Source organism: Sceloporus occidentalis, unplaced genomic scaffold (genome assembly GCF_023333645.1).
Source record: "Sceloporus occidentalis isolate IW3139 unplaced genomic scaffold, rSceOcc1.0.p SCAF_2, whole genome shotgun sequence".
NCBI classification, from domain to species: Eukaryota; Metazoa; Chordata; class Lepidosauria; order Squamata; family Phrynosomatidae; genus Sceloporus; species Sceloporus occidentalis.
The window spans coordinates 254,708,211-254,732,629 of record NW_028316982.1 but is presented as its reverse complement, the minus strand read 5'-3'; the positions used below and the strand labels follow the sequence as shown (position 1 = coordinate 254,732,629).

The 24,419-nt window shown below is 39.4% G+C and overlaps 1 protein-coding gene across 2 annotated transcripts in view; it reads left to right on the top strand.

The window, feature by feature from the left end:
• The window catches only part of ARHGAP42 (Rho GTPase activating protein 42), a 207,017-nt gene that overhangs the window by 101,115 nt on the left and 81,483 nt on the right, over positions 1–24,419 (top strand). For both annotated transcript variants that reach the window (XM_089512781.1, XM_089512782.1), the window contains one exon: positions 4,389–4,460. In XM_089512781.1, coding sequence (XP_089368907.1) covers positions 4,389–4,460 — 72 coding nt within the window. The remainder of the gene's footprint in view (positions 1–4,388; positions 4,461–24,419) is intronic.

Sequence of the window (24,419 nt, the reverse complement as noted above, 5' to 3'; positions counted from 1 at the left end):
TTTGTGGTAAACAGGCAGGCTTCAAAAAGTACCTTGCCGCATCCCTGTAGCCTGATCCAAGCTAATGACATCACTACTAAAATCCACCAGGGTCCTCCTGGAGTCTCAGTGCTGCTGCAATCGTTTCACATCTGGCTATGAGAACGTAGCTGGATGCTTCTCTGAGCCCATCTGCTCTCTGTGATGCATAGAAGTGCCATGTAGTGCAGTTTTAGGGGCTTTTCAATAAGTTGGGGGAGAGTGTAGTGTAGGTCTTCATGCCGATATTTATGGTATGCTGGTGTTGAATTGAGGCCATAGTTAGTTTTGCAGATGTCATTGCCATACATTGATGATGATGCAGTGTATAAAACTCCTCTCCAACATTAACGTCATTGGTGGACAGCATCCTCCTCCTCATCAGTGTCTGCAACACTTAACGGCATTTAACTAATTGTATGGTTTATCCTGTTTTCTTATTTTCAAATGCTCAAACCCATGGGCCTTTTAATTATAATTCTATTATAATTACGTTTAAAATTGTTTCATATTTAATACAACATTAGCTATCTATCTATCTAGCAAAATAGATATAAAAATTTGCCAGGAATGGAAGAAATATTACCCAGTATTTCCCCTCTGAAGTACAAAGAGCAGCAGAGGAAGACCCTACTTCAGTGGAAGGGAGATTTATTTTAAAAACTAGTCTGACCTGGATATCAAAAAGTTCTGTCTTTCTCCCCGTTCCCTGTTGTCTTTCCAAAAAAATGATATAGATTGGCCTGCCTAAAAACAGAGCCATGTGGTACATTTTCTCCAACTCCAATATTTCTTCTCCTGAGTCCTTTCTGTATTTCTCAATGTGACAAAGGGAAGGGCATCCACCCCAATGAAATGTGATGAATTATAGACCCCCAGGCCACTAAATGTTATATTTAGTTTGGTGTTTAATTGCAGATTCTTGTGAGTTGAGATAATAGATAGAAACATCTGAATTAATGAATTAATATCAAGCAGTGATTTTTCCATAGTCCTAATGCTGAGAAAGGGCATGACTGAAAATATTTCCCAAGTTGAGCTCTCCAAGGACGTATGGTATCTTCTCAGAATTTGCCTTCTCCAGTTATTAATATTAATAATAATAAGTTTATTTTTGTTTAGCGTATACCATTACAAAAAGTAGTTCATATAAAAACATATAAACATAAAATATAAGCAACAACTACATTGTAAAATATACATTGCATTGCATGGTTAAAATTGTCTTTTGAAAACAACAACAACAACATGTAAGATGGATCTAAAGAGACATAAGGGGCCAGATACACTAAAGCTCTATAACATTGGTTTACAGAGCTGAGGATATTCAAGAATAGTTGGGCTTCAAAACTATCCTGTGACGCAACCATCGTCTTTACAGAACTTTCTCCAGTTAGAAAACACTGCATTAAAATTTAAAAGTTGTGATTAGGTCATAAACATACCATTACAATAGTTTAAAGAGAACTCATTGACTTCATGTGCATTATCCAGTCACTTTCTTGCTCCATATGTGTAAAGACTGCACTCTGCAATTGTTTTTGGGAATAATTACTAATATGTTAACATCTCTTCCCCAGTTCAGCAGACTGGCTTTAAGCACCAGCTATCAAAATATCCTTAACAATTCATTTGGCATATTAAGTACTCATAAGCTTAGAAGGTGATTATAACAGAAAGAGATTATCCTCCAAAAAGAAATGGTTTGGGGGTTTGCAAGGGGATAACTATGTTAAACTTTGTTTCCAACATTAGCCTTGCCTTCATATCCTACAATTAGCACTGAAATACACAAGTGTTCAAACACTAAAACTTAATTACTCTCAAATAACTGCAGTTCTGGGAGCTTAAACGTAACAATGTTTTTTCCTCTTCAAATATTTATAAGGTTTAAACAAAAAGACTCTTTCAGCCTTGCAAATTCAGAGTCTTGGGACAGATGGAATGACTATTTAGATTTCACATCCAGAGAGTTTGCTGGTAATAAATGGAGAGGAGGGGGGACACCATAGTTGGCAAGAAATCATATTGTGCAAAACAATCCTTAATTTAGGAGGAAACCCCACCTTAATTTGGAACATATTTTAGTCAGGCATTCATCAATATCCTTCCTCAAGCTAACCCAAATTCATTGTTAAAAAACTGCATTTTGCAAGTTGCATGAATTATTTAGTACACAAGTTATTTTCATAATCTGCTACTTCTTAGCCTTGGAGGGAACAGAAAGATGACTTTTTCCTTATAAATCTGTCCATTTGTTAAGATTTTCCTTTGAGGCTCTGCTCTTTTTACTTTCTTCTTCAGGGATTATTCAGCTGGTGACCAGATAGCAGGACTTTTTGGTGTTGGTTCCCTCCATATGGGAATATATCAATCCATAGTCTGTCTTTCTATCTCTTTAGGCATCTTCAAAACTTTCTTACATATTTAACAAGCAAAAACTCCACCTGGGCTGCTATATTAATTTTAATATGTATACTATACAGTGGGCCCTTCCCTTACGTGTACTTTCTCACCAAGCCCAGCAGTCATGGGTGTCAGTGTAGGTAGTTGGGAGGGGTTTTCCCCAACAAGGCCATGGAATCCTCCACAGCCAATACTGAGCACCAAATTTGCAGCCAACCACCCTCCACCACCTTTCCCCACAATTCTTCTTATAGCTCAACAGCCCCCAACACCCCAGATGCTTCTTCTGCACCAGCCGGCCTGCCTCCCAGCATGAAGTAGCAAACCAGGGACTATGGCCAGTGGAGGCGAACCTGAAGCAATCACCATTGTTGAGGATAAAGTCAAGCAGGCCAGCCAATGGCTGTCATGCTGAAAGTGAGTGGCAATAGCCACTTGGCCTCTGGCCCCTGGATGCTGCTAGCTGAGAAAGAAGCAACCTTGTAGCAGCCGCCGAGCCCTACAAACTGCTCACTGTCTTCAATCTCTGCCTTAGATGCCACTAACTAAAGGAAAACCAATGCTACCACCACCACCACCAAGTCCCACAAACCACTGAGTGCTCAGTGTGGTAGGAGGCAGAAGAAAAAGGAGGAAGACCAGGTTCCAGCTGGATAGACTCAATCAAAGAAGATATGACTATGACTCTGAAGACCTAAGCAGGACAGTTGAAGAGGCTTGAAGGTCTCATTCATGGGGTTGCCATAAGTCAAACTCAACTTGTTCATGTTTGGGTTTTGTCCTTATTTGGGACAGTCAATGCAGCACCACCATCTCCAGATATTCAATGGGACAGAAATTTAACCCCCAGACTTACCAAAGCCGTTCACTATGACATATAGACAATGTAAAAGGCACATACCAACTGACACAAAGTGGTTCCACACATACAAGCATGCACCCATCCTCCAGTTTTAATGCTGCACTCTACCATTGTATTGCTAAGCTACACTGAACTATAGTGTGTGAAAAGCTGCTACATTTACTAAATGTACTATATGTTTTTGTGTTTGTATTCATGTTTGTGTCTGAGTGTGTAATATAATCTTAAGGGACATAAATGTATTTTTCTGTTGGAGCTTAAATCAACATTTTCAATCATGTTTTGTTATTGACCTAAGGAATAAGTTACTGTATCAGTTAATTGCAATCTGATAGATGAACAAAGGGTTAATGACAGGATTTCTGAAGTCTAAGGCTTTCATGGCCGGCATCCATAGTTTTCTGTGGATTTTTTGGGCTATGTGGCCATGTTCTAGAAGAGTTTATTCCTGGAATTTCTCCAGTATCTGTGGCTGGCATCTTCTTTAGGTCAATGACAGGATTGTTGGTTGTATTAATATATTTACATGACTGACCTGTCCTATACTAAGCCCATAGGTAATTTATTAAATTATGACTATAATCATTAAAATTAAGGGAGTTGCTGAGAGAACAGATTTAAATCATTATTTAACTAGTTTACCCTATTGGTAGTACTGTCGATCCAAAATACATGCATTCAAAATATGGTGCATAAATTAAAGCCCTGCATTAGATCGAAAGAGAGTTTGTATCCAGTGTGGAAGGAAAGTTTCCTGCTGCCTTCTCCTTTAATATCTCATCCCATATTGTCCAGAAATATTCCTTGGAGAAAAATTGGGACATCACAGTTGATTGCAGGTGGGCCTAAAATAAAATTATTTTAGGACTCAGATCCTGGTTGAAAGGATCATGTCTTAGTTTACCAAGCCAGAAAAAATGAATAAGCCCTTTGCCCCTGTTCACATCGCCTCTTTTCTGACACTGTATATTTGATAGAAGCACTTGGATTACTTTGTAGATTTGCCCATTTCTGGAGTAACTGCTAATGGAACTCAAATGCCAAAAGAACAAAAAACAAAGGACTTGTTTGTCTTCAAATAATATGTCTTTTTTTTTTCCAGATCCAGAATGCTAATGATGTTTTAATAGCACCACTGGAGAAATTTCGTAAAGAACAGATAGGTGCAGCAAAAGTAAGTTGCTTTCAAATATTCTTATTTCTACTATATTATTCAATTACTGTTTAATCTGCTTAGTACATCCCACAGTCAAACTATGGTAGGGGGAAACTTGGTAGATTTTCGTATTGGACTAAAGGGTTTGAGGATACAGGAGGTGCACATCTGACCTTCCTCTTATGCTGCAGAAAAGCTGAACATTTATTTATAGTAGTGATTGGCAAAATTGTACCCATCATTTTGAAGTGGGTGCACTTTTGAAGATTTTGGTAGAGAGATCAGTATCTTTAAATGAAAACCTTGCCAGTAAGTCAAACACTGTGTTCAGAAAATGTTTACAGATCTAATAGATAAAGATTGCACACTGTGTGTGTGCTATTTAATACTTAATTTAGTTCTGAAAACAGCTGTATTTGGACATTACACTAAACCAGGCCTGCACGACATATGGCCTGGGGGCTGCATGTGGCCTGCTAAAGCATTTTGGGTGGCCCATGAAGAGGTGGAATGGTTTCAATGCTCCTCTGCTCTTCGGCTGCTTGGCCTTCTCCTGAGGAGAGGAAGAAGATGGGCAAATGCTTACCAAGCAAGGCTCCTCCATCCTCTGGCTTTCTCCTGAGGAGGAGGCCAGGAGGTGGTGGCGGAGGAAGACAGGCAGATACTTGTGCTACAAGGCTCCACTGCTGCTAAGCTTTCTCCTAAGGAAAAGGCCAAGTGGAGGATGAGAATGGGTGAACACTTGCAATGCTCCTCCGCTGCTCAGCTTTCTCTTGTGGAAAAGGTCAGGCAGAAGAGGAGAAGGACATAATTGGTAATAATAATATTATTAATTATTAATTAATATTTAATTAAAACCTATCTGTGGCCCGAAGACGTTAACCTATTTTAATTTTGGCCCCTTCCTACTGCCAAGTTGTGCAGGTCTGTACTAAACCATAACATTTGGAGACTAAGCTACTGTCATGCCACCCATCCTCCTGAGAACAGCAGTAAGGAAGGGACTAGAAATCAATATAAAGCACTTCTCTTTCATTTTAGCTTCCCTTTGCTGTATCAGGACTGTGGCTAATCTTAATAGTTATTAGCTGAAATTACCAAGATCATAAACAATGGTCTGAAGACTGGCTACTTGTACTAAAACAGAGCTAAATGACCAGTTTCTCCAAGTTTAGATGTCACAGTAAGCTGTATTTAATTAAATGTGGAAGTAAATATGGCAATCTAACATGGAAAATTATGCTGCCTTTGGCAACAGATCTTTTTATTCAAGCTGCAGAAAAGTGGGATTTTAATGGGTTGGAGCTGTAGTTTTTAATCTACTTACATTGATTTTTTTTTTATTTCAATAGTGTTTCAGTATTATAATTTGTGTACGTTTGCATGCATGCATTGGAAAACTGGTTGGATGACCTGAAGACACGAGAGACATAATGGTTTCACTGTTGTTTGTTGCTGTCTTCCCCCAAGCAATCATTTGAAGTATCTAGAATTTTGTCTAGAATTAGGTCATTTCCTGCATTATTTGTAAAGTTGTTCTTAGCACTATAGAAATAGGACACATCTATGGAACTAATGCAGGTAACTGCTCACCTGCAAAAATTGCCCTCAAATGACCATATACCATGAAGCTTGTAACAGCTGGCTCTTACAAGGTACTGAAGTGTCATAATAGATAGTATAGGTATGTGTTCTTGAGGGTAGTAGCTTACAGATGAACAGATTTATAGGACTCCAGTGGGCCTAAATACCTAAAAGCTCCATATCCCCTCAGATCTTGGAAGCTAAGCCCTGATTAGTACTTGGATGGGAGACCACCAATTAAAACCAGGTGCTGCAGGCTGTAATTCAGAGGAAAGAAGGGGTAAAACCACCTCTAAGTATTCCTTGCCTAAGAAAACCCCAATGAATTAATGGGGTTGCCATAAGTGGACAAATAACTTGAAGGTACACACACACACAGTATGGTACTGAGAAAAGGAGTAGAGAGTGACCCAATTGGAAAAGTTATAGAATTCTCAATATGCCAGTTTCATGCAGTTTCAGGGAGTGGAGCATATGTAGAAGACTGATCTGTTATCCCTAATGTGTCTAATAGCCACTGAGAGGCCTATGCAGTATGAATCATTTGCTGAAGACAAATGGACTACCTGTTTGTTAAAATATATTTCTAATTTGTATGGAAAATGTTCAGATGTGTCAATGGTTAACTAAGGTTTAAAATGGTTCCTGTTGAAGGCCAGAAAGCCTAGGCCTGGAAGAGCAAGTCTTCAAGGACATGTGCTGAGACATAATATAAACAAATGTATTATTGTTATGCTCTTGTGTAGTATGGTGACTTCATGGGAAAGAGGTGTGTCCACTTGGTGGGAAAGTTGATCTTGTGTGAGAACAAAGACTGATGTCACATTCGAGCTTCTAGCATGGACTCTGAAAGAGAATAGATGTATAGTAGCCTGCTGTAAAGTGTAAATAGCAACAAAGTCAATAAACCCTCATTTGAGTGAAAATCTGTGTTGAAGTTACTTTGGTCCTGAGTAGCTAAGAAGACTGCATCTGTTCCAGTTGGTACCAGTTCAGAACCACCGGCAGAACGAGACATCATCCATAACAAAGATATTTTTCTCTAACACTGTTCATATTGTATGCTGCTGTTAGCTTCCCAGAAGTGTCCTGATGGCTGCTTTGGAATGGACAATAGGCATCATAGACTACTCTCGCAAAGCAAAATGTCAGTTCTTAAAAATGTGCTGTATTAAACCAATTGTGCTTTTGTTGCAACCAAGGTTCAGTGTTTTAGGTCTCAGTATTGACAATGTATGTACAAGCAAAAATTCCAGATATTATGTGAGAAAGAACAGCCGGCGGACTCCCCTGATGAGCTGCGTTGCCGCCGGGAGGTCGCGCCGAACGAGGAGGCCCTGCCAGGCCTGGTACGCCCCAGCATGCTTTGCTGGGGGCATCAGTAAGCCCAGCATGCTTTGCTGGGGCCAAAAAATCATCTGATTGGCTGGCTGAGGGGCCAGGGAGGAACTTCCTGTTTTGGCCGCTCTAGGCAGCTCGGAGGACCTCTCTATGGTCCTGGTTTCCGGTCCTCCAGAGAGCTGATTGGTTGGCTGCCCTGGAGGGGAGGAGTGTGCTCCCGGCCCCTCCCTCTTTGCAGTGGCCTATATAAGGCCTTGTTGACCAGCGTTTGGGGCCATTTTTGCTCAGCTCCCCATCCTCCCTCCCTGGGGTTGGTGTGTTTTTTGTCACAACTGAGGAGCGGCAGCATAGGCCATGATCTGCTGAGAGTGGTTTCCAGGGCTATGGAGCACTGGAGAGGGAGTCCTTTGGACCCGGGTATATTGAGGCCATACGTTATGGCCATTGCGGGGGCCATTATGTTATTACGTTACCCGATGACTAGGGGCTTAAGGGATAAGAGGCAATCAGAACTTCACATAGCTGCAAGATTGCGTTCCCTAGCCCATAGGTCATCCCAAATTTGTGGTCATCGATCAACTGGGTTGTTGTTCGATTTTACAGATCATGACCTCATGCTTTCTGCCAACCCTACACTGTTTTAATGTTGAGTTAATAAAGTTGTGGCCATTCCTCCAACTTTGGCATTGTGTTTATTGTGGCGGTGCCCCTCCTAGGCAAACATCAGTGTAAGGATTGAGACAGTTAGTTGGGAGAGCTGACCATATGCCCCAAACAAATTCCTACAGCAAACTTGAGCTCAGCCTGATGGATCAGGCAGCATTAGCGTTTTTATTTGTTCCTCACTTTTCAGCCCACCAGAGTTTTCAAAACAATGTACAGTAAAATAGATTAAAACATTGTTTCATATGAGTTAAAAACAATTAAAAAACAGAGTTTTAAGAACGAACAGGCATACAGAATGCTACAACTCTTGTTGCCCACCGGAAGGATGGAAAAGAGATTCCACCTCAGCATTGGGAGGAACTTCCTGACTGTTAGAACTGTTCGATAGTGGAACACACACCCTTGGAGTGTGGTGGAATCTCCCTGTTTGGAGGTTTTTAAACAAAGGTTGGATGGCTATCTGTCAGGAGTGTTTTGATTGTGTATCTCTGCATGACAGAAAGTTGGATTGGATGGCTCTTGTGGTCTCTTTCAACTCTATGATTCTATGTTTCTAACTAGCCTGAGTTTACTTTGGACCACACCTGAAGTGCAGAGATGGCCTTATCTCATATGCCAGTTAGTCTAGTGTGTTAGAGTTGAGCAACCAATAGCTGGGGCTTTTCTGAAGACCCTCCAACCTTCTATTCATTCACTTTTTTACAGTTGACTCTCTGTATCCACTGATTTTTTTTATCCACAGATTCAATAATCCATGGCTTGAAAATATTAAAAAAATATAAAAATCAAAGCTTGATTTTGCCATGTTATGTAAGGGACACTACTTTACTACACAACTGTATTTAATGGGACTTGAGCATCTATGGATTTTGTTAACCAGATTGAGTCCTAGAATCAAACCCCAAAAGATACCAAGGGCCCACTGTACTCACTGAACCTACTGTACTCACATTCATTCTACACACTGCTTTGTATGCTATGTGATTTTAAGTTGACCTATAAATTAAACATTTGAACTCTGGAATAACAGGACTCTTAATATGTTTACATACACACACCCTTAATTTTTACTCTTTTTTTTCCTGGGGTGATCTGTTTTCTATTTAATTAGGCTACTCTATTGAAAAACAAAAAAAATATGCCATTTGCTTCTGAAATATTGTTCATGTCCATATGCAAATTCACTCTTTGGAAATATTGCTCTTACCCATATGCAAAGTAGTATTACACATGATCTTAGCCAAAAGGCAGAGAAGCAATATGCAAAGTACCTGTAGTATTGAGAGTGGCATCGTCTGCATTTTCCCTCTCCCTCTGATAAGGAACAGACAGTGTATCTCACCCACATTGCAGATATTCTCTTGTTTCCATTTTGCAGAATAATAATGCATGTTTCTCATATATTTGTGGAGAGTGTGACTTATGCTGATGTAAAATAATGAGGTATCTGGGCAGAATCTTATGCTGGTACTGAATTATTGTTTGGAACATTGTTTGATGCCAGGGTGTGTGGGAAATCAGCAAGTTGAGTTGGTGTTGAGATATGGTATCAGATATTAAAGAGTAAACCTCCCAAATTAGAAAAAATATTTAGTGATAGAAACAAATCATGCTCCCAAGATAGTAATACCTCCAAGGCTTGGTGCCCATAGTTTATATTCAAGGAATATACATGCTTTAATATTTAATAGATATTCAGCAGTTTCTTCACCACCTGGGAGAAGGATGTTTTAAAATATTAACTTGGAAATACAGACTTTAATAACTTAATACATATACATTGGGCTTAGTAGCTAGCAAAATTGAACCATTTTAATTTTGACATTTTGAAGTGTTATAATATATAGGAATTAAAAATATATATTATAAAATTTAACAGAGAAGATTCAGAGAGAATCAGCCTTCTTTCTCTGTTCATTACATAATTGTTCTCAATTTTAAAAAGTCAAAGAGCAAAGTTCAAGTGGTTTCAGAATTTTATAAATATGTACAACTATATAGCCTACTCTGCAATTATTTATTAATATCTGTGCCTATTTATAACATCAGAGCCAGTTTAGGAGTGTGAATCATGTTGTCGTCCAGATATTGAACTGCAGCTCCTATCACCTGTAGCTTGCAAAGGCAATAGTGAGAAATTCTGGTAGTTTCAGTCCAACAACTGTAGGAGCAGACAATTCCCACCCTTCTCTTATGGAAGGATGGGGGCCTGGAAATAATCTAACATAATACTTGCATTCAAACATAATATGATAGCATGGTTTATTTAGCTAAACCTTTATTGGTGGACTAGACAAGAAATCATTATCAAGTACAATGGCAAAGCCTTACTGTTTTGTTTCCCTAAAAACTGTATGTATGAATTCACTTCACAGTGTATATTCTCATGGAATATTAAATTGGAGAAGCAGAATGTCAGAATTTCAGGGACATACACTGGTAAGGTAGAACTAATCTCAAAATGTATATTCCACCTCTGCTTGAAAAGTATCATTTCAGAATTAGCTGTTATGCCCTGTGAATCAGCTAGTCATACAGGTTAACTATCCCTTATTCAGAATTCAAAAATCCGAAATAATTCAAAACCAAAATTGTTTACATGGATGGTTGGCTCATGCACAAAATTATTAAAAATACAGTGGGGCCTTGGTATCTGCTGGGTTTTGTTTCTAGGACCTACAGTGGATACCAAAATCCATGGATGCTCAAGTCCCATTACAGTCAGTGGTGTAGTAAAATGGTGTCCCATAATAATGGCAAAATCAATCATGACACATTATATTCAGTCAGCTATCCTTTAACCAACCAGGAACATCTGCCTCATCTTTTTGGATCCTAATGGATCCTAATTTCTGTACAGTTGAAATTTTCATGTCTGACCTGTTGGACTGGTAGTGGTATGTTTGAAAAATTCATTCCTGTAGAATGGAACCCAGAAGTTACAAACAACAGAAGAGTAGCTTGGTTTAACATTGAAAGCAATATGTAGCTTAAGGTAAGCACAATGTTATTTTTTTAAAAAAAAAAATCACTTTAAAATGTGCACCATTTCAAAATAGCCTTTTCCCCTAACTTATTTGGAGGTTGAAAGATCTGATAAATGGAGGATGGGGTGGATATAATAGTGTTTTTGAAAATGTCATGCCCTTCGAATGGTGGCATAGCTGCTTAAATTCAAAAAAGTTGTGAGAGGGGGGAGGAAAGTGTGTGTCAGTATGTGTTCACATTTGTAAATATAACTGAGTTTCTTCCCATCTCTTTTCTCCTGGACCTCCACCCCAAGAGTATTCAAACTGTGCTATACATTGAGCAGCTTAGTGGTTTATTCTATCTGAGTTAGACAGTGTGGGCAGGGAAGAAGAGTGACCTCTATCATTTATAGCACAAATCATAGGAAAAACGGAGTGAGCTAAGTGGGAAAGGATTTTAAGCACGAAGTCACTTGCCTTATTTGGTCAATGTGGTTTGCTGGTCCCCAGCTGGAAATGTTGTTGAGATCATGGATTACTGTGCTGTCTGCTTTTAGGCCAAACCTTTCTGTGGTGCATTCTTATCCCTTCTGTACAGCATTTAAGCAATATTTGTTCATGCACTCATTGGTCTCTTTATTACAGTCCATGTCAGATGAAAAAAGATGATGGAGCAAACCAAGATATCAAATAAAGGCTTCTTCTTTCCTCCCGCCTCTCTTCCACACTGCATTCCATCTGTCTTGCTATTGCTTTTGGCACAGCAAGAGACAGATCTGTTTGTTTCTCTGTTGATTTGGCCTGGTATCTAATAATACTTTGCATTTATATAGCACTTTAGAGAGATCAAAGCATCCACTGTACAATATCTTGTAATCTTTCCAATAATCAATCCTGTAAGACAAATTAGTACTACAGGCTTGCAAAAGTTACTAACATGTTTATTGAGCTGCTGAAGCTAGTAGCCTGTATTCTCCTCTACTATCAGCGTGAAAAAAACTCTACTTGTCTCTTGGTATATTGTTTGTTGATAACTGCCCTTGAGTTGATCCAGACCCATAGCTACCCTGTGGATAAGATATCACCAGTGCCCTCTATCCTCCGCTGCTCTGCTCAATTCCTGTTGATTCATGGCTTTAGTGACTCTCTCCGTCTAGTGTGGAGTCTTCCTCCTTGTCTACTGCCCTCCATCTTTCCAAGCATTAATGCCTTTTCAACTGAATCATGCCTTCCCATGATGTGGCCAAAATATGACAGTCTCAGTTTCATCATCATGGCTTTTAGGGGGATTTCTAGTTTGACCTCCTCAAGGACCATTTGTTTGTATTTTGGGCTGTCCACAGTATCCTTAGCACTCTTCTCCAGCACCACATCTCAAATGAGTTGATTTCTTTCCTATCCATTTTCTCCACTGTTTAGCTCTCACATCTGTACCTGGTGATGGGGAACACTATGGCTTGGATGATTCTGACTTGTTGGAATAGTAGTATATTTTTACTATTTAGGATCTTGTCTACTTCTTTCATAGATACCCTTCCAATGCTTACTATTCTTCTTATTTCTTGGCTGCAGTCACCATTCTGATCAGTGTTTGAGCCTAGGTATGGAAACTCATTAACTATTTCAATTTCTTCATTGTCTATGTTAAATTTATGTATTTCTTCTGTAGTCATTATTTTTGTTTTCTTTGGCCCGTTCCGCACGGGCGTAATAGTACAGACTGGGTCCGTATTAGGGTTAGAAAGGGGCGTCCCTTCCGGACGTCCCTAACCCTAGTACGGATCGAGTCCGTATAAAATGGCGAGGGCCGCCATGACTACGCCACCACCGCGCTGCCTCCAAACGAGGAAGCTCAGTTGTGACGTCGTCGCACCACGCGAGGGCGCCTAGAGCGCCCTTTCCGCGGCATGAGAAGGAGCTCCGAAACGGAGCTTCTTCTGCGGTTTGCGTCGCTGCTACAGCTTTTAGACAGCTGCGCCAGGGACGCAAGGGAGAAAGGGGCCAAGCGGCCCCTTTCTCCTCCTCCCCGCCGCCATCGGGTGTCCTTGGGGCATGAAGCCCCAAGGACACCCATTTCCAGGCCACAGGGAAGCAGCCTTTTACCGCTTCCCCGCGGCCTGGAGAGTGGCGGATCGGGGCCTCAGAGGCTGCCGTTCTGGCAGCTGAGGCCCTGATCCGGCGGCGAAAGGGCCAGTTACAGGCCACCCCAAAGGGGCGGTCTGTAACAAGCCTTTATGTCCAACATTAGGCCTGCCTTTGTACTTTTGTTTTTAAACTTCTTTAGTAATTGTTCCAAATCTGTTGTTTTCTGTTAGTAATATGGTGTCATCTGCATATCTAAGATTGTTGGCATTCCTTCTTCCTATCCTCACTCCTCCTCCTTCTGAGCCGAAAACTGTTATTCTTATTATGTTTTTTACATACAAGTTGACCAAGTAGGATGATAGAACACATCCTTGTCTGACCTGTTTTCCAGTTGGAAACCAATCTGTTTCTCCGAATTCTAACTAGCCTCTTGTCCTGAATACAGATTTCTCATTAGTACTATCAGGTGTAGTCACATCCATGCCCTTAAGAGCCATCCATAGCTTTTCATGATCTATGCAATCAAAGGCTTTGATATGGTCTAGACTAACCTTTAAAAAATTAAGAGTTTCTAACATGTCAGGTGGTAGGAGAAGGGTATAGTTCAAAGGTATAGTTTGAAGAGCTTTGTTGGCCATGTAGCGTAATCCTCCTTGATTCAGGAAATAAAGAGGCAGGGCTAAAAAGGTAGGGCTCCCATTAGATAGGGGAAGATTGTTATAATTATGCTTGTCACAGGGAAGGTAGCGTTCCTTCTTCTGTGGCTACCATGGATATATCCCTCTTCTGCTAGCATACTCACTTGCCTCCATGTAAAGAAGAAAGAGATTTTACTGTGTTACCTCATGCATTCAGTTTGGTTGCTCTTTTATTTATTTAATTTTCCCAATAATCAGAGTTCTCTGGATGGTGTATTGAACACAGAGTAGGGAACTGGATAGGAAACAGAGATCCAGCCTCTGTTAGATGGAATTATACTCCAGTCAGAGTGTAGTGTAAGGTTCATAGCTTGGGTATTCTTCTGAAGTCAGTCTGGAGGCCCACATTTCTGCTATGGCCAGGAGTGATTTAACATACTTTGTGTGCTATGCCTGTTCCTGGAGACATCTGATCTGACCACACTGGCACATGCGCCAGTTGCATCCTGTTTCAATTACTGTAACGTGCTCTGCATAGGGACAGCCTTTGAAGAGTGCTTGGAAACTTCAGGTGGTACGTAGAACTGCAGCTGGATTGTTGGCTGGGGCTGATTATACAGACCATACAACTCCCTTGCTACAACAGCTCTACTTGCTACTGGTCTATCTCCAGGCACAATTCAAAATGTTGGTTATTTTACTTTGCTGTTGTTGTGTGCTTTCAAGTTATTTTGGACTTATGGCAACCCTAAGGCACCCTGTACTTTTGCCCTGAGATCATTAGGAGAGGCATTTCTCTTAGGACTACCACCTTCATAGCCACTGCTGTTGGGGATGCAAGATAGGGCTTTCTCAGTGGCTGCTCCTGGTCTTTGGAACTCCCTTTCCAGAGGGACCAAAACAGCCTCTTCCTTATTTTTTATTCTGACAGGGTTTTACAACTAAAGTTTGTAAAGGAAGGACTTTTAAGAGGGTGCTGTGTTGTTTAATTGTACTATTTTTAACTACTAGAGCCAGCATAGTCTAATGTTTCAGTGCTAAACTAGAACTCTGAGAGATCAGAGCTGAAATCTCTACTCAGTTGTGAAAGATCTGGTTTGAAATCCTTACTGAGCCTCAGATACCCACTGGGTGACCTTGACCAAGTCTCAGCATCAGAGGAAAGCAATGACAAGCCCCCTCTGAAAACCCCATGAGAGATTCACCTTAGGGGTGTCCATAAGTCAGAAAGGCACATGATGACATTTTAAACTGTTTTTATTTTTTTAAATTATATTAAATTCTTTTAATATTGTTAATAGTTTCATTTAGTTGTAATGTTTCTCTTGTGTATGTTTTCACCTATATTGTACTCATTTTAAAAGTGAAGGGCAACATACAAAACTGATGTTCAACCTAGCTTGGGAGAGTACCAAAAAGGTACAGTAAAGAAATGTTTGACCTCTTTTACATTTAATCTTTCTCACATTACATTTAAAAAGCTCTCACAGTGCAAGGATATACAGCAACACTGTTCTTTCACATTAACTTGACCTTAGAGTGAGTTTCCATGCTGGAAAATAGGATGTGAATTGGCTGTTGGGAGAGATTGCTTTCCAGTACTTTCTCAACTAGATGAAGTTGATATCTAAGGGTTGCGTATTTATGCCATGGGGTGACTGGAAAGTTGTCTCTATTTGAGTGTCTGTGCATAAAGGACAATGCTAGGGCTTAATGAAAGGTGTGTGTTGCAAGGGGTGCAGCGAGGAAATAGCATTCCCAGCTGCTCTCTTGGAGTCCAAGGATGAATAGTATACTACTGTAAGGCTGTGTAATAAAATCACTTGAGTATTGCTTGGATTTGCACTGTGTCTGTGCTCCCAACCAAAGGCTTCTACAGTAGGTATAGTAGGCCTTGCTGGGGTTTGGTTCCGGGAACTCCTGTGGATACCAAAATCCATGGATGCTCAAATCTCATTAAATACAATGACATAGTAAAGTGGTGTCCCATATATAAAATGAAAAAATCAAGGTTTGCTTTTGGGACTTTATATATTTTTGTAATATTTTCAAGCCATGGATACAGAAGACCGACTGTACAGCCTTCCTTATTTACTGTAGGAACCACTGATGGTTAGCACTTTGCCATGGCGCACTGAAGCTGGTCTATTTCAGGTTCCACAGAGGGTTTGAGGGCTTTCTATCTTTCACGGCAGGGATAGGGAATATGAAATGATGTACCTAGCCCTTTGAATGGAGGATCCTTAATTTGTACACTTGTTCTTCCTGGCCAAAATATAGGTACTGTGAGCAGGACATGAACAAGAACCTCACACTAAAATCCACAGTTACTTTAGCTGCATAAATGAAGGGCTGGGTGGCCCCGGTTAACCTTGGATTTATCAACTATTTTTCTTTTTCTTTTTGTAAACAGGAAAACTGTTGTAAACAATTTTTAACCATGAGGATGAGGTTGTTCTTCCATAATTGGCCCTGGCAACCAAACTGTGAAGTGCTCTGCTGCGATGTTATTTGATGGATGCCTGGGAAAATTTGTTTCAGTAGATGCTGTATTTAATGTTTACTTCTTTCTCCACTGTTAGCCCCTTTGAATGTTAGCGAAGAGGAATATAAATCTGTAAATAAACTTTAAGATGAGTAATTTTTTCCAGTAACATCAGGCACTCTTAAGTGGAAGGTCAGTTAAAGAGCAAGTAAAAATAACCAAGAGATTGGAGTACTTTGCTAGGCTAAAATATTTGTGACTTTTTAGCTTAGGAAAAGGAAGGCAAAAGATGATATGATAAAGTTTTAAAAAGAACTGTGTGTGGAGAATAGACAGACGTACTGCCGCCCACTCCATAATAATTGAAAAGCAGCTTCATCCTCTAAAACGAGACAGATATGTGACTTACAAGAGAAAGTGTGTCACAAAGCAGTGAATTAAAACTTGCAATCACTTTTACGATAGTGGAGATCACTTTAAAATTTGTTAGACTATTCAAAGCTACCACAGTCAGTCCATTGGTTAGTTGGTTAAATGCTGTCAACACAGACTGGCAGACTTCATGATGATGACGATAATTATTTGTATCCCACCTTTTTCCTGGTCTCGGACTCAGACTTGTTGCTCATGTGTGTTTTCAAACTGTTTCTGATTTATGGTGGTGGCATCATCGTCGTTGTCGTCATCATCATCATCATCATCATCATCTATTATTATTATTATTATTATTATTATTATTAAACTTTATTTCTAAAGCGCTGTAATTATACACAGCGCTGTACAAAGTCGGTAAAATTAAAAAGTTTATAAAAGCCTGCCCAAGGCGTACATTCTAAGATAACAATAAAAGAGGAATAGATAAAATTACCATATAGAAAAATATGCTCTATATACCCCCTCCTCTCTGAAGGGACCCAAAAGAGAACCTATCACAGGTTTTCTTAGCAAGTTTTTTTTCTTCAGAAGGGTAGTTTTTCAAAGAAATAGCTGCATTAGTCTCTTGCAGCATAAAAAAGAAGAAGCAAGGAGAAGACAGAAAAAGAGCAGTGGCAGCACCTTTAAGACTAACTGGCTTTTATTTTCACATGAGCTTTTGTGGATATAAATCCAGTTTTTTGGATGCTTACAGAATGATAACAAATGCTCATATAAAATATAAAGTATAAAGCATATTTACACAGTTGTGGGAGTGGGGTGGAATGTAGTAAGATCCAGAAAAATGCAAATCATGACTCTTGCCGTAACTTATCCATGAAAGCTTATGTGAAAATAAAAGCCGGTTAGACTTAAAGGTGCTGCCATATTTCTTCTTCTTTTTCCCCCTGCCCCGTCCTTCCTCCTTTTTCAGAGGGGGTTTGCCATTGCCTCCTTCTGAGGCTGAAAGAGTGTCATGCGCCCAAGGTCATTTAGTGAGTTTCTATGGCTGAGTGGAGATTCAAATCCTGGTATCCCAGAGTCCTGACTAGAGGTACCAGGGATTAAATTTTGATCCACATTTGGGTTTCCCAGATCTGTGAAGTATAAGTGTGTCAATGGTTTTTCATCATGGTCTCTGTGCATTACAAATGTTGGTGGGACACTCACCTCTCTTCCCTACTGTGATAGTCTAGGCTGGACTATTGCTCAGTTCTACATCAAGTCAACACAGAAATAACACATGTAGGTCTGTCATGGCTATTTGTCAGGGTTTCTAATTGGAATCTCCATGTTTGAAGACTACATATTAGTATCGTGTGGTGCAGACAAACTGCCTTCATAACTTCCTTACAATTTTCTACAAGTATGTGTGTGGTTACATGTTGTTGGAAATGGAACATACCCTGCAAAGTATGACAAATAGACCACGGAACACACACAGTGATGTTTCATTAAAATAGTCAAAGGAGATCAATAGAGAGCGTAATCAGACTCCACTGGTTCAGTTGCTCATTTTCAAATAGCATACTATTTCAAATAATATGTCAAAGTACAATATTTCATTTCATTTTTTTTTTATTTCTCAGAGAGGTATTATATATCTTAAAACTACCCATCACGTGGATCTCAATTTAGAATTATTACTGTGAGATTAATTATGTCACGTTCCCTTCCCTATGGGGAAAAAGCTGTCCTTAAAGCTGTTCTCTTTAAAATATAAGAGATGTGAAATGAAAAAAGTGGATTTTTAAAGAAATATTTTTGAGATCAGCAGTATGTTATCTCTGGCAGAAAGCATTATGCAGGTGCTGTACCAAATATATTACTGGTGGTTGTTTTTTTTAAGTTGCAGTTTTTGTAATCAGGCTGTCTGCCTATATTTCATATTTAATGCTTCAGTTCTGTGAAAACTTGCACAAATGCAAATTCCACTGATGCTTATGAGATTGCACCATTTTACTCTGTGTAACTTTACACTTCAGTCTTTACAACTTGAAAGCACAAGTTTTTGTTTTGTTTTTCTTGTACCATTGTTTTTACATGAAGACTGGGGAGATAAAACTGAACAGGATTCCTTAGCTCCCCACATCCTCACACCCATAATCATGCTGCTTTGCATCTCTTCTTCTTTTTTTTTTTTTAGATAGCTGGAGGACATATTGTCAGGCCTTCATCCATATCATATTCCCATCCATGTAGCTACCAGGCTTAGAAGAGATCCTAGGCTGAGAAACCTAGGGTCAGTGTAGATCTGCTCCTTTGACAGCTTGAAAAGTACTAGAAAATGCACAAATGTGGAGATTCAGATATTTAGCTTCTCTCACCCACAAATTTGGCACTGAGACAAAAATGAATGGAGAACAGCATACATGCTTAAAACATTTAGCAACTTGTTCATGGCTCTTTGCTACCATCGATGTTTGCTCTGCAGTCTTTACGCATGCAAACATCTCCTCCATTTTGTATATGATGGCAGCATAATGAGCATAAGTGAACACTTCTGCGACCTAGCTTGACCCAAATTATATAGCCTTGTATACTTACCAAAAATAATAACATTGTAGTCATTTTTGTATAGTATTTGGTTTGCAATCAAGCCCTGAGTTTAAGGACCTGAGTAAGACAGTTGATGACAAGATGTCTTGGAATTTTTTCTTTCATAGGGTTGGAATAAGTTGAAACTGATTTCATGGTAATTAAAAACAAGACTAATTGAAACCATTGTCGAGTGATGTGTTGACCCATAGATAAATCCAGTTGATTCAATGGCTCTCTAGTTAGTGCTCACAGTATGATTTAGATCCTTGTGAAATGGTTAGATTTGAGGAACTCTGCTTATGCAACCATGAACTGAATTTATTTATTTATTTATTTATTTGCTGTATTTATACCCTGCTCTTCAGGCTTAAAGGCTCTCATAGCAGCTTATATTCAGACGGTTCCCTGCCCTCAGGCTTACAATCTAAAAAGACATGACACAAAATACTTCCACTGAGCAACAATCAAAAAAGTACAACCATGTGTAAGGGAACTACAGATATATGATGGCCACAGGATTCTGGCCATTCTGTACTTTTGTGCAGAGTTAGATAATCATTTTTAAGAAAAAGAAAGTACTGTTAGACCTAAATAATATAACCCCAAACTGAATGCAGTGTAAGAATCCTGTTGACTTTAGAATCCAGTAAGTGCCATTTGTAGTCATTTGCAGAAATGAAATTTGAGCTTATTTGGGTGTTAACTGAGTGTTTGGGACTTCCTTCAGAGGTAATATAGATTATAGATGACAATAGTCACAGGAAAACTCTTGGTCCATAGCCAAGTGGCTTCTACTAGAATACTCTAAGTAAATGTTAAACCAAGCACTTGGTATGAATCAAAGACTGAAGGCTGTAAAATCCATGACTCACAAAGTGTGTGGATGGGTGGGGGAGTGAACATTATATCCAAGATGTTGTATAGATTAAATCAAGATTACTGTTTTATCATCAAAGATTAACAGCACTTGATGAAATTTTAAAGAAAATTATGGTAAGAGCATTTCTCCTTAATTAATTAGAAGGGTGCAAAAACTTTGTTATCACTTTTAAGATATAGTACAGGAGACTCAGATCTGCACTGTATCTTACATCTGGCAAAGTCTTCTCAAAACAAGAACAAACAAAATCTACCCTCACGATATTCCACTGGATTAAGGCACCTGCTTCTTGAAGTAAGGCTAGCAGTATTTGAAAAGTTCGGTCATGTGTGAGGAGCATATTTCCTTCTCATTCTGGAGAAGCAACTCATGTTGTGGGAGACACATTGTTGGTTTCCCATATGTGAGCTGGAACTTCGATATTATTACTTGAGGGGTATAAGCTGGTACACATGTCAAAAACTCCCAACATACTCAGCAATATAATTTTAGGAGAGGGCAAGAGTTTTCCTACTTTCATTCTGGCATCATTCTATTTAGATGATAAAACAAATATAAGTCAAGTATCCTTTCTCTGAAATGACTAAAAACAGAAATGTTTTGTAAAGTTGAAGGCTTTCATGGCCGGCATCCATAGTTTTTTGTGGGGGTTTTTGGGCTATGTGGCCATGTTCTAGCAGAGTTTCTTTCTGATGTTTCGCCAGCATCTGTGGCTGGCATCTTCAGAGAAGATGAAGATGCCAGCCACAGATGCTGGCGAAACGTCAAAAAGATACTCTGCTAGAACATGGCCACATAGCCCAAAAAAACCCACAAAAACTGTAGAAGTGTTTTGGATTTCATGGGGGTTTGTTTGTTTGTTTGTTGTTTTGGTTTTTTGGGGGGATATATAATGAGGTATCTCAGAGATGGGAACCAAGTCTAAACATTCATTTATGTTTGATATACACCAATAAACATACACAATATTTTAAATATTTTTGTGAATGAGTGTTTGTGTACATTGAACAACCAGAAAACAAAGCACAGCTACCCATCTGGACAAGTATAGATTTTGCAGTACAGATATTTTGTATTTTGGAATTCCAGATAAGGGATACTTGACCTATATTAAGAATCATTTTCTTGTGCCTAGAAAATCAGTAGCATAACTAATAAACTCTGTCCAGTTGTTGTTTCACATTCTTATTTCTTGAATCTGCGATGGTGATTTGAGCTATTGCACAATATTTTTGAAAGATGAATTCAAAGAATTCTTGGAGTAATGCTAGGCCAAAATGATACTGACAATCTTAGATACTTGTCTAGTTTTGTTCTAAACCTAGTTTACAAGCAGTTGATTTACAACCAGTGTGCTCATGTGTACCTTCTGATCACTCCTGCTGTGAGTGGAAGAGATTAAATAAACCATGGAGAGAAGGGGGATTGGTTTGTTTAATAAGCAGACAGGGAAACCTGGCTCATCTCTCTCCTAGCAATCCAGAGTTATAAACCAACAAGATATTGCAGGAAGGATATGCAGAATTGCAGGAAGAACGTGCAGAGTTCACATGCAATAATAGACCATTGAAGGTTTGCAGTTTGTGTTGCTGCTTTTGTTCAAGCAGTATGCAAATCCTCATATTGCCTTTTTCATATTAAGATGGAATTTTCTCTTACTGGGATGCAGAGTTACTATTATTGTGTACATGTCCCTTCTTGGAATACATTACTTATCCACTAACTTTTATTGGAAACACATCTTTAAAGGACTCGGAATGAGGAAGCACTCAACTGAAATGAAAGATTGCTTTTCATTGGAAATTTTAGATGATGATCTGTATTTGCAGATTTACAGGTTAGAAAGGCTAGTGCTTTTGTTTTTATAATGTTCATGGGAATATTTGTCCAAGTAATTTCTTTTTACAAGCCAGAAAAGGCTGGTGTACTAGCATCTATTAGGGGATTCCTAGCAGTTCCATCATGGCTTAAATAAAAAATGAAGATGTAAATTCAATTGTAGTTGCTGAGTTATGGCAAAACATATGCTGCAGTTGTTTTGGATGTTTCCTTCATCGAATACCACTGGAAGAAAAAATGGTGGGGTGTGCTACGTAGTAAAGAGAAAATGTTAAAAATCCAATTTGTGCTGTTGCTTTCCAGTAAATGCAGCTCTCAGGCCACAGGTACCCTAGTAACAGGAAGTCACGGTTGTTAACTTCTCTTTCAGTATAACTGGTTTCAGAACAGTAAATGTTGCATGGAGGAGGAACAATTGCACATAGTGTAACAGGCTATCTGTTGTTTTCATTCTATGAGGGGGTAAACATTTTCACTCTCTGTTACCAATGCTTGCATGTTTTGTACGTGGGCAGGCTTTTACCAGGGTTTGTATGAAATGTTGCAGAATATAAATGGCTAATTTATCATTGTCAAAACAAATTAAATGCTTAACTATTTGGTACAGGAGCTCATTTTGCATTGTGACTCACATGGTTGGTTTCGCTTACATGCTGAGTGAAAGGAGCATTTGGGGAGAATTTTGCCCCATGAGGTTTCTGTTATAAAACATACAGAGAGCCTCCAGGCTAATCTCATGGCTTGTTAATAACTGCAGATTCTTGTATGCAAATAATGTCTTGGGGCTATGGTCCTATATTCATTTACCTAGGAGTAAGATCCATCAAACCTGTAAGAATGTAATCATAAGATTGCATTGTAAGTAATTCTGCTTGAATCAGCCCAATAGAATGAAGTATATAACTTCATATTAACTGAATTTGTGCAACAAGACAATCTTTGAGAATTCTTTATTTTAAAAAGCAAATATGTTGCAGAAAGCATAGTCCTATGTGCTTGATTTTTCCCCCTGACGTTTTATATTTTAACACTTTTCATCAGTGAAACATGTTGGTCTTAATTGCTGGCAAGCCAGATTCAACTTATGGCAACCCTGTGACTGAGAGACCTCAAAGACATCCTGTCATCAGTAGCCCTACTCAGGTCCTATAAGTGCAAGACTGGGGTTTCTTTGACTGAGTTTATCCATCAGTGATGTAGTCTTCCTGTTTTCCTGCTGCTTTCCAATGAAGCATTATGGTCTTTTCTAGTGAGTCATGTCATCTCATGATATGGCCAAAATACAACAGTCTCAGTGTAGTCATCTTGGTTCTAGGGAGAGTTTAGGTGTGATTTGCTCTAGGACCAACTTATTTGTCTTTTTAGCAGTCCACTGAATCCAGAGAACTGTTCTCCAACACCACATTTGAAATGAGTTGATTCTCTTCCAGTCAACTTTCTTTACATGCTTATAATACTTGAAACATGTGTATACTGTACCTTTTAATTGTTTAAACATTTTCTTATATTTGTTTACTCTTCATGTTTTTAAAAGGCTTTTTTTCTCACCCTTAATAGTCCAAATGTAAAGAACCGAGAATAATATGAATTTTCTTCTAACAGATGTGTTGAAAACGCAAGCAGCAGAAATATCATAAAGAACTTTGCAGGTGCTCATTGGCATCCCATTTTAAAAACTTTATCATGAGAGCACCTGTTTTGTATGAGAGTGTAAACGATAGTAATTATGAGTTAGTACTGTGTTCTGTTGCAGTACATTGGCTCAGTTTTACACCCTGTTCCAACTCCTTCCATGCCAGCACAGCAGTTCTACCACCATGTAGATGGTGAGTTGACAGAATTAAGAGACAGGAGTAATGAGGACAATGGGGCTTGACAGACGGGCAGCTCTGCGCTACCCGTCTTTACCCCAAGTTGGTGCTACAGCATCAACACACTGCCAAAAAGAAGCTACCTAAAGTGGCATCTTTTTTGTGGCGGTGCAAACAGGAAAGGGCACCCCCATGATGCCACTCCCTGCCAGTGGTGGTGTCATCATGGCAGCCCCCGTGTGGACGGGAGGCCGCCATGATGGTACTGCCATTACAAACTAGGGTTCGGGAGCGTGCGGTTGCTATGCGCTCCTGAACCCTAATTTTGGCCTGAGGACAGAGCTTTCTGCCCGTCTGTACTGGGCCAAATTTTCAAATGTTCCCCTAGCTTAATACTCTGTAATGTCTTTCTGGAGTTCCAGACTTCAGAGTCTTTTCCAGCCCTATAGCTCATTCCATATTATTGGCCTGTATAAATACTAGACAGTGGATTCTCTGTAGTAGGGTGAGAGAAGAAGCAGCTTGCTGGCAGCAGCAACAGGCTTACCAAAGCAACAAGGAGGTCATGGACCATGAAAGGTGGCAGTGCCCTGCTCCATTGGCAAGAAAGGGTATGAAGCAGCTCCAACACAGGATGACACTCAAGAGTGGGCACAGCTGTGGGAAGCAAGGTGAAGTCTGAGATAAGCACAGGAGATTTAAGGAGGGAATTGTCAGGAGTCAG